This window comes from Coccinella septempunctata, chromosome 9, assembly GCF_907165205.1.
Source record: "Coccinella septempunctata chromosome 9, icCocSept1.1, whole genome shotgun sequence".
Classification (NCBI taxonomy): domain Eukaryota; kingdom Metazoa; phylum Arthropoda; class Insecta; order Coleoptera; family Coccinellidae; genus Coccinella; species Coccinella septempunctata.
The window spans coordinates 645,403-656,546 of NC_058197.1; the positions used below are offsets into that span (position 1 = coordinate 645,403).

General features: G+C 39.5%; 1 protein-coding gene across 1 annotated transcript; it reads left to right on the forward strand.

The window, feature by feature from the left end:
* The first annotated feature begins 405 nt into the window (after positions 1 to 405).
* Positions 406 to 7,952, forward strand: LOC123320575. The gene is made up of 5 exons (XM_044907931.1): positions 406 to 450; positions 580 to 817; positions 3,737 to 4,881; positions 6,355 to 7,115; positions 7,862 to 7,952. Exons 1-5 carry the CDS (start codon positions 406 to 408, stop codon positions 7,950 to 7,952), a joined length of 2,280 nt encoding a protein of 759 aa, XP_044763866.1.
* Positions 7,953 to 11,144: the final 3,192 nt, after the last annotated feature.

Consider the following 11,144-nt stretch of genomic DNA (forward strand, 5'->3'; position numbering starts at 1 on the left):
CTGTCTCAGCACGTTGCCGGGTTTCAGATCGCGGTGGAGCACGTTCTGTCGATGGCATTCTGCGAGGCCCACAGCGATCTGGCGGACCACCCGGAAGAAGGAAGAGGGCCTCTCCTCGGAACCTCGCGGGCGAGGAAGGTCCCCAAATCCTCCTCACACAACGGCAAGACCAGGTACAACCGCAGGGGCTCCACCAACGTCTCGATGAGACGTGGTCAAAGAGGCCCATTAATTCCGCCTCCTTGGCGGCTTCCGGATTCAGGCGGACCTCCTTGACTGCCCGCTGCTGACTCTCCTGGCCACTTTCCCTGGCGCGGTAGACGCGGCCAAAGCCGCCTTCCCCTAGAATGGCCTCTAAACAGTATTTCTCCATCCTGCAACGGTAATAATCAATATTAATAGCAAATGACGACGGAGAACACGGTTCTGACTGACGGGGTACCGCCTCCCGTAATCTAATTTAAGGGTCTGGGCGACCTGCGACGCATCGAGACAACACAACGGTGCGGATTTATAACCCAGCACCGGGCCGCGGACTACGTCTGGAGTAGAAAATGATTACGGTTCTTTCTGTTTTAGTTTACCAAGTGGGGGTGCTGTGAGTCCGCCGAGCACCTCGGACACGCTCGAACAGCGAGTTCTTCGCTCGTCGGCATCCCGTACGGCCAAGGAGCATCCCTTCTACCCTCGATAAAGCCGCAAGTCTCCAGGGTATCCCACTGGCCGCAACGGTTGCAGCTTCGGGACGTCGGCCCCTTAGTCAGCCAGGTCGGTCCGGGAAGGCCGCAACGCCAGCACGCCCCAGATACGGTAGTTCGTGAGTCGGACATCTGAAACTAAGATTTCGGTTAGTACTCACTGGAGGCCGGACGGTTCTGGCAGGCGAAAAGAAAACGGAACAGAGACCCGGCATTGAGTAAGGTAGGTAGTATCCCGGCGGTTGTCATACAATATACTTACTAATGGTCTGACGGATGGAATCTTTCACATGAATGTTGGTGATTCTCTTACCACTGTCGCCTTTCAGGTCATAAACAACGGGTGAGATCACTTTCACAACGGTATACGGACCAGAGAACTTGGGAGCCAACTTGGCTGCAAAGCTATCATCGGCAGATGACAACGGATTAGCACGGCGCAGAACTTTATCACCAAAATAAAAACGAACTTCTCTTCGACGGAGGTTGTAATGGTGAGCTTGCTGCTCAAATGCACGGTACAACCTGGTATTGACAAACTCATAGGCCTCCTGAAGATGACGGATTTGTTCTGTACGGTGAGTAAGATTTACTCTACTTTCTTCTGGGCTTCTGTTTGTCTCCTCGGTGTCATCGTCTTGGGTGTTTGACGAGTAGATTGCCTTTGGAACTGTTAGTTCCCTCCCATAGTTCAGGAATGCCGGTGTGAATCCTGTAGATTCTTGTTTTGCGGTGTTCAGGGCGAAAGTTAGTTCACCTAATTTCTCATCCCAATTACGGTGATCGGCTTCACAGAACTGACCTATCATAGTTTTCATCGTACGATTGGCTCGTTCTACGGCGTTGCACTGGGGTGTTTACGGAGGGGTGAAACGGTGAGCAATGTTTAGCTCTCGGAGACTATTTTTGAACAGTCTGCTGTCATACTGTACCCCGTTGTCAGATATCACCAGTTTCGGACAGCCATATCGGAGTATAACCTGTTCATATAGGGCTGAGTAAACGGTTTTAGCGGTGGCTTTCCGCAACGGACGGCTTTCAACCCACTTCGTGAAACGGTCCTGCATCACCACCACGTAAGAATTTCCCTTCTTGGAACGGGGAAGTGGCCCAACCACATCTGTACAGACCTCTTGGAACGGTGCATCAGTCATTCTATGTGGTTGCATTTTTCCAGGCGTCTTCTGTTGTGATACTTTGTACCTTTGACAGGATGGGCAGTTTCTTACGTATTTTGCGACATTTCTGAACATCCCTGGCCAGTAATAATTCCGGGCTAGCCGAGAGGTGGTTTTGGAGATTCCCAGGTGACCAGCTAATTCAGAATCGTGATTTTCTTTCAGGACCTCCAGTCGTTGTTCGGTGGGTACACAGAGCTTCCATGGTTGTCCGGATCCAACTTCAGTAAAGTCGGAAGAGTCTCAGAAGTGACGATACAGTTTCCCATCCTCAACGGCGTAGTCAGGAAAATCTTCTGGGTCTCTTTGTACCTCTTGGAGCTTTTTGTTGTACCAACTGCAGCGAACTTTGACGTCGGCCAGGCATACGGAATCTACAGACGGTAACGGGTTTCGGGACAGACTGTCGGCGACTTTGTCCAGGACACCTTTCCGGTATTGGACTTCAAAGTCGAATTGCTGAAGGAAAACGGCCCATCGAGCAATTCTTCCGGACGATGACTTGATGGAATTCAGCCATTTCAGACTCATGTGGTCGGAAATTACGGTGAAATGAAATCCTTCCGGGTATGGTCGCACTTCCTCTATCGAGAAAACGATGGCGAGACATTCCTTTTCGGACACGGAGTAATTTCTTTCGGCGGTGTTCAAGGTACGGCTGACATAGGCGATCACCCTTTCCTCTCCATCAAGAACTTGGGTCAGGGCTCCTCCAAGGCCTTCGTCACTGGCGTCTGTTTGCAGGACGAACGGTTGATTGAAATTCGGACAGGCCAGTATCGGTGATTCGGTCAGTTTTTGTTTCAGGAAGTCGAACGCTTTTTGTTGTTCCTCACCCCACTTCCAACGTGGTTTCTTCCTTAACAGGTGAGTTAACGGTGAAACGACATCGGAAAAGTTCTCTATGAAACGGCGGTACCAGCTAGCAACTCCCAGAAAACGGCGCAATTCACGGATGGTTTTCGGCGCTGGGAATGCTACGATAGAGGAAACTTTATCCGGGTCGGTACGGATTCCCTCGAAAGTGACGACATGTCCTAGGTATTTAAGGGATTTTCGCACAAAGTCACACATTTCGGGATTGAGACGAAGATTGGCTTCTCTCAACCGCCGGAATACTTCTTTTAAGTTCTCCAGGTGCTCCTCGAAAGTTTCCCCCAGGATAACTATATCGTTCAGGTAAGCGAACGCCTCTGGTTCCATTTCTGGGCCAATAACGGTGTCTAAGAATCTCTGGAATGTGGCTGGACTAGCGTGAAGACCAAACGGCAGGACGGTGAACTGGAACAATCCCCTTCCTGGAACTGTGAAGGCAGTAATCGGACGGCTCTCCTTCGCTAACGGTATCTGCCAGTATCCTTGTTTCAGATCCAGTGTACTTGGCCTTACGCAGTGTAATGTATATAACAAATGTTTGTACATATTGTGAATTCAGTATTAAATGAGACACCGAGCTAGCCACTTGTTTTTATCAAATCGAAATACATCACATGGCGCAGTCGAAGCGAACATAAGCGTGTGTGGAAAATTGAAATCCTCTCGTGGAAAAATAATATTGAATTATAATTGTAATAATGACAAATACACCATCCGAGATGAAATCAGAAGAAAATTCGTTGTACGTATCCATGTCAGCCAAGCCACCATCCGAAATGAAGTTAGAAGAAGATCCAGCAGTGGAATGGAAATTCTTTCTACAGAAATTCAAAATTTTCATTCAAGCTACAAAAGCAGAAAGTGAATCCGAAGAATATAAAGCCGCCTTGCTGTTGAATTGCATCGGTGATAAAGCCCTCAAAATATACAATACCTTCGAGTTTGGAAATGAAAAAGAAAAAATGAAATTGAAGAATATTCTAGAAAAATTTGAGGCATACTTCATACCAAGTGTTAATGTTACATATGAAAGGTACATATTTTTCACCAGAGATATGGAAGAATCGGAAACTGTGGATGAATATGTAACTCAGTTGAAACAATTAAGTAAAAATTGTGAATTCGAAAAATTAACAGATTCTCTCATAAAGGACAGATTGGTCTTAGGCATCAAAGATAAAAACGTCAAGGACAGACTCTTGAGAACAAAAAATCTGGACTTGATAAAGGCGGTGGAAATATGTAAATCTGCAGAGATAACGAATAAACAATTGGAAATTTTATGTTCAAATCCTGGTCCGAGCATGAGGAAGAGAGAAGATAATCAAGAATTAATGGAAGTGAGACGAAAAAATTTTCACATGGGTATGAAGAAGCAGGCGCCGAACACAAGGAGACAGAATGAAGTATCTAATGGACAAGGACAACAACATCCCAGGAGTCGTCAAAGAAAACAGATAAGTTTCAAGTCATTTAATAATAATGAATTTCATTGTACGAAATGTGGTACTATTCATTTCAGGGGAAATTGTAAAGCATTCGGAAAAATTTGTCGAAAGTGTGGTTTGTATAATCATTTTGCTTCATTTTGTAAAAGTAAAAGTGTTAATAATATTGCAAGAAAAGAAGAACTTTATATAGGTTCAGTGGAAAATAGTACTTCATCTACAAAATCAAATTGGACAGTCGATTTAAAAATAAATAATGAAATAGTAAATTTCAAAGTAGATACTGGCGCTGATGTTAATGTTATTCCATTCAGTTTGTACAATGCAATTTTCAAATCCCAATTAATTATGAGAGATGATACCAAATTGATAGAATATACAGGAAATCAAATCGAAATAATAGGATATATTACAGCCCCAGTTTTTTATAAAAATAACGAATTTAATGTAAAATTTTTTATAGCTAAAGGATATGGCCGTCCAATAATTGGAAAAACCTCAATAGAAGACTTGGATATTGCGAGAATGGTAGCGGAAATGAGTGACACCAAGAGGTATATGCTTGATTTTCATGATGTTTTTGATGGAATTGGGTGTTTACCAGGTCAATATAGTATTAAGGTAGATGAAACTGTTAAACCTTGCATCCATGCAGCTAGACGCTTTCCCCAAGGGATTTTGGTGAGATTGAAAAATAAATTAGATAATTTGGAAAAACAAAACATTATAGCTAGAGAATTCGAGCCAACTGAGTGGGTTAACTCCCTAGTAATTGTAGACAAGCCTAATGGAGATTTTAGAATATGTATTGATCCCACTGATTTGAATAGAGCAATTAAACGAGAACATTTTTCAATTCCCACTTTTACAGATATTGTTGCTAATTTAAATAATGCTAAAGTTTTTTCTGTGTTGGATACGAATAATGGATTTTGGAATATTGAATTAGATGAATATAGTTCGAAATTATGTACTTTCAACACTCCATTTGGCAGGTACAGGTTTAAAAGATTACCTTTTGGTTTGGTATGTTCAGCAGAAATTTTTCAGAGAAAAATTTCACAATGTTTTGAAGGAATTCAAGGTGTCAGCATATATATAGATGATATTCTGGTCTGGGGTGAAAATCAAAGAGAACATGACGAAAGGCTGGTCGAAGTTCTAAAAAGGGCGCGTGAAAATAATATTAAATTTAATAAAGAAAAGTGTAAATTTTCAGTTTCGGAGGTGAATTACTTGGGTCATAAAATAACGAGTAATGGTATAGAGCCAGATGAAAGTAAAATTTCAGTAATAAAAAATTATCCAGAACCAACGAATGTGAAAGAATTGCAAAGATTTCTCGGTATTATTAATTATTTGCATAAATTTATTCCGAATGTAGCAGAAATAACTGCCCCTTTGAGGGATTTATTAAAAAAGAATACAATTTTTGAATGGGGTTGGAAACAAAAGGAAGTTTTTGATCAATTAAAGAAAATTTTGTCATCGCAAACAATATTAAAATTTTATGATCCACAGAAAATGTTGGTGTTATCTGTGGATGCTTCAAAAGATGGTTTGGGAGCGGTACTATTACAAGAAAGCAAGCCTATAGCATATGCATCGAGGTCTTTAAATAATGCGCAAAAATGCTATGCTCAAATTGAAAAAGAGATGTTAGCAATAGTGTATGGGGTAAAGAAATTTCATCAATATATTTATGGTAGAAAAGTGATTGTAGAAACCGATCACAAACCGCTGATTCATATTTTCAAGAAAGCATTAATTGATTGTCCGATGCGTTTACAAAGAATGCTTTTGGATGTTCAGATGTATGATTTGGATGTTCAGTTCAGGCCTGGAAAGGAAATGTATATATCTGATGCCTTGAGTCGAATCAATATGCAAAAGGACGATACAAACATTTTTGAAAATGAGTATGAAGCACAAGTTAATTATTTGAAAAAGTTTTTTCCAATTTCACCACAATACTTAGAAAAGTTCAAAGAGGAAACTAAAAAAGATTCAACTCTTCAAGTTATTAGTCAATATATTAAGGAAGGATGGCCGAATTCTCGGGCTAAATGTAATTCTTTATCAAAATTATATTACAATGTAAGGTCAGAATTGGTTATTATTGATGACATAATTTATAAAGGAAATTGCTTGGTTGTACCAGAATCATTGAGAAGAGAAATGTTGAATCTGATCCATTTAAGCCACATGGGCATTGTTAAGTGTAATTTAAAAGCAAAAGAACTACTTTATTGGCCAAATATGTTTCGTGACATAGAAAATGTAGTATTATCATGTGACATTTGTCAAAAGTATTCTAGAAATAACTTCAAAGAGTCACTCATACCGCATCCCATTCCCGAATATCCGTGGCAAAAAGTAGGTTGTGATTTGTTTGAAATTGATGGCAAAAAATATATGATTGTTATTGACTATTTTTCAAAATATGTTGAAATTTGTAAATTGAATTCTATTTCTTCAGAAATTGTTATTAAAAATTTGAAATGTATATTTAGTAGATTAGGCATACCACAAATATTCATGTCTGATAATGGTACACAATTCTCCAGTTTTGAATTTCAGAGTTTTGCAAAAAGTTGGCAATTTGAAAATATAACTTCTAGTCCAAATTATCCACGCTCTAATGGTATGGTAGAGAGAGCCATTCAAACTGTTAAGAATATAATAAAGAAAAATTCAGAATCAGATACAGAATTAGAATTAGCTTTATTGGACTATAGAAATACTCCAATAGATGTAAACATACCTTCACCTAGTGAATTGTTTTTTAATAGGAAAACTAGGACAATTTTACCTGTTAAAAAGGAATTGTTATATCATAGAAATATAAATTTTAAGCGACAGAGAAATCTCTTAGTGAAAAGACAAAACAAACAGAAGACATATCACGACAGGATGTCGAAAACTTTAAGAATTTTAAATGAAAATGAAAAAATATATATAAAAATGAATAATATTTGGGTAAAAGGAATTGTGATTAGGAGAATTAACTTAAGATCTTATTTAGTTAAAATAGCAAGTACCAATTCTATAATTAGGAGAAACAGATATCATATAAAACCATACTTTGTGAACAGTTATAGATATAGATCTGACATTGATATTGAGGATGAAGAAAATGAAGTTAATAATACTTGTACTTCAAATACTCAAGACATAGAAAATTCACGCAGAACTACTATTTATAATTTAAGATATGGTAGGAAAATAAGACAACCTATTTAGGCAATTATTATAATGTAAATTATTATAATTTTAATATAATTGATAATATAGATGTAAGAAATTTAGGAAAATTCTTATAATTCTGAATTGAATTTTATTTTGTTGAAAAGGGAGATGTAATGTATATAACAAATGTTTGTACATATTGTGAATTCAGTATTAAATGAGACACCGAGCTAGCCACTTGTTTTTATCAAATCGAAATACATCACACGCAGTTTATCCAGAATCTCAGAAATGTACGGTTAGGGATGGGCGAAAAATATCGAAATATCGATATTTAAAAAAAAATAATCGATAAATATCGTCGATATTTCGAATTCCGATACTATCGACTATCGATATTTATTTCGATGTATCAAATTTCGATATTTTTCCATGTGTCGCACATCGTTGATCTGATGTGTTTTGTATGTAGTATAACGACCACGACCCACGACAATGAGTGGTATATGTGTGATGGCCGACCGAGTGTAGACATCGTTTATGTGAGCTCCGAAGAAATTTAGTTATTTCTGTGGAATTTTAACATTTGAAGCAGTTAGTTTTGAGTCACTGTTAGTAAAAGTGTTCGTACAGAGAATAGTGCAATTTGTGTGACCCATTCTTTCAAATAGAGCGAATAATTTGATAATAATCACAATTAAGTTGAAAATTCTGTACATTGCTGCCATATTTCGCCCTACATATTTTCTGACAATGAGTCAAAAAACAAGAAGTGGAAGTGTAGCTGGACTGGTGGACGAAAATATGTTGGAATCCATTATATTGAATAAAATTTTGCCGAAGATGAACACCAAAATTGAGGAACAAATACAAAATATTTGCAAGAACTTCGTATCTATAGAACAGAAAATTAGATGACTTGTCCTCAAGATTTACTAATATGGAAATAGAAGTGAAGACAAATGAGGAAGAAATCCGAAGGGTTGCTGACCAAGTGATTCAGATGGAATTACAAAATAGGGGAAATTCCCTAATTGTATCAGGCATACAAGAAGAGGAAAAAGAGAATCTAATATCTAAAGTGCTATTCTTATTTAATGACGCCATGAAAATTAAATGCTCTCAGTGGGAAATTTATAATATATACAGGATTGGTCAACATAAAGAAGGACAAACATATCAGAGTTCAGTTATTGTTAGTTTTGTGTCACTACTGAAGAAGAAAGAAATATTCAATGCAAGAACCATATTAAAGGGTTCAATCATTTTTGTAAATGAAAATTAAACAGATGAGGCATACAAGCTCTTGAAAGCCGCAAAATTGAAATATGGAAGTCATTCAGCATGGTCTATGAATGGCAGAATTTTCGTGAAGAGTGACAACGCTGTCAGGTTGATCAAGAATGTAAAGGATCTGACCAAGTAGAAGATAATAACTCTTATCAAAAACGATTCTTTTGTGTAGGAATATTTTTGTTGTGTTTTCTCTTTTTCAATTTGAAGAATAAATCTGCTCACTGCTACAGGACGGCTTAATGTAATTTGAAGCATTTTAAAATAGCTTTCGAATATGTCTTATTGTATTATAGATAGTATTCTTATTACATTTATTTTTAGATTTATAATTAATTTTTAAGATTTGGAAGTAATGATTAGAGTTCACCTTCCTTCATGTAGGGTTCACCTCTTGATATGCAGAAACATATTTTATTTTTGAAAAATTATTGATTCAATTTGTCTTCTAACATAACTAACTGGCTTTTTAATAAAATATTATTATTATTATTATTATTATTATTAATTTCCAAAAAGAGTAGGGGTTATACCCATAAACTCAAAAATACAAAATAAAAATGGAATGCTCCAATACATAAACTAGACAACTCGCACGTATGTTCACAGTCACTTGAAAAGTCATTTGAAAAATCACCTGAAAAGTCAATTCTGGTTCTGAATGAGCAGATCGAGTCGGTTTTTGAACGTATTCACCGAGTTGGCACCAACCACACTATGTGGAAGACGATTCCATCCATCGAAAACTCTATTGGAGAGAAACACTTGACGCTGTGTAGTCCTAAAATTCTCCTTGGCCAGTTTGAAGGCATGGCCGCGGAGTTGTGTGCTACTTCTTCTATAGATGTGATCGAGATTCACGCCAAAAAGCCCATGCAATGCTCGATTGGTCACAATAAGATCTCCTCTATCTCGTCGATCTCCAAAGCTTTGGAGATTCATCAGTCTCAAACGAGCGTGATAGTCTGGCCTTATCTTCCCAAAAGGAATCCTTGTGTTCCAACGATGCACAGACTCAAGAAGAAGTTGATCGCTTTTAAGAGAAGGACACCACACTGGTCCAGCATACTCCATCAAAGGGCGCACATAGCTGCAATAAAGTGTCCTACAAGTTTCCAAGCTGCAGCCCCTAAAGGATCTCTGTATCATGTAGGTCATCTGTCTGGCTTTTGCTGCAACAGCCGCCACGTGGCGGGACCAGCTCAGATCATTAGAAACTATGACGCCCAGATCATTATAGTGGTCAACGGGGCTCAAGCGATGACCATCGACCACATACTGATAACGCGGATTATTTCTACCCAGATGTGAGACGTGGCATTTGCTGGGGTTCAGTGGCAGCAACCAACTTCGACACCACTCGTCCACAGCCCGCAGATCGTCCTGCAGAGCTCCCGCATTCGACGCATGGTTATAGATTTTGGTGTCGTCTGCAAAAAGTGCGCTTGGAGATTTCAGTAGTCGAAGTAAATCAGACGTATAAAACAAAAAGAGAATGGGACCCAGAACTGATCCCTGCGGGACACCACTGGACATGAAAATATCTTCCGATGAATAAACATCTCCCACTCTCACTCGAAATGATCTACCAGATAGGAAGGCTCTGATCCACGCAAGCAAATCGCCCCTTATGCCAAGGTGATGTAGTTTAGACAAAAGACGACGATGTGGGACCCTGTCAAAAGCCTTGGAGAAATCCAAATACAGGACATCCACAGGAATACTCCGATCCAAAGAGAGAGTCCAATCGTTCAGACAGCTCAGCAAGTTTGTCATGGTGGAACGACCAGGAACAAACCCATGTTGTTCGCGGGGTATGATATCATGTATCAACGCGAAGTGGAGAAGCTGATCAGTCACAATTCTCTCCAAGATCTTGCATACAGAGGAGGTAAGGCTTATGGGTCGATAATTATTTGGCGAAAACTTATCTCCCCCCTTATAGATAGGGGTAACTGAGGCCTTCAACCAGTCCTTCGGGAGGGTGGAAGTACCCAGCGACCTCCCGAAAATGAGGGATAGGGGAAGAGCAATGGCGGAAGCACATCTTTTTAAAGTAAAAGGAGAAAGGCCATCGGGACCAGGAGAAGATGATTCCTTAAGATTCAACAGATGCTTGAGCACCAAGTCCCCATCGACGGATACAGTCTCAAGTTTCGCATCTGGACCAGTCATACGGACCGTGGGCAATGGCCCGTCCGGCTCAGAACAGTAGACGCCAGCGAAAACCCCAGCTAGTGAATCCGCGGACTCCTTGGCATCTTCAGAAACTTGCTCCGCAGAATTCCTGACCAACGGGACAGAAACTTTCGAGTTCATCGTTGCTCTCATATACTTGAAAAATTTCTTTCTGTCACTGCTTGAAGCAAGTTGAGTCTCATAGGAGGCTTTAGCCTTATCAATCGCAGATGAAACGAAGTTGGAGTAGGATCTGTGGTTGCGGTAATCTGAATCCGATCGAC

Coding starts and splice junctions, on each gene's coding strand:
- LOC123320575 (XM_044907931.1), top strand. CDS start 406: ATGACGACGGAGAACACGGTTCTGACTGACGGGGTACCGCCTCCC. Junction 451..579: donor CTGACGGGGTACCGCCTCCC/GTAATCTAATTT, acceptor TTTCTGTTTTAG/TTTACCAAGTGGGGGTGCTG. Junction 4,882..6,354: donor GCTTTCCCCAAGGGATTTTG/GTGAGATTGAAA, acceptor AATTGCTTGGTT/GTACCAGAATCATTGAGAAG.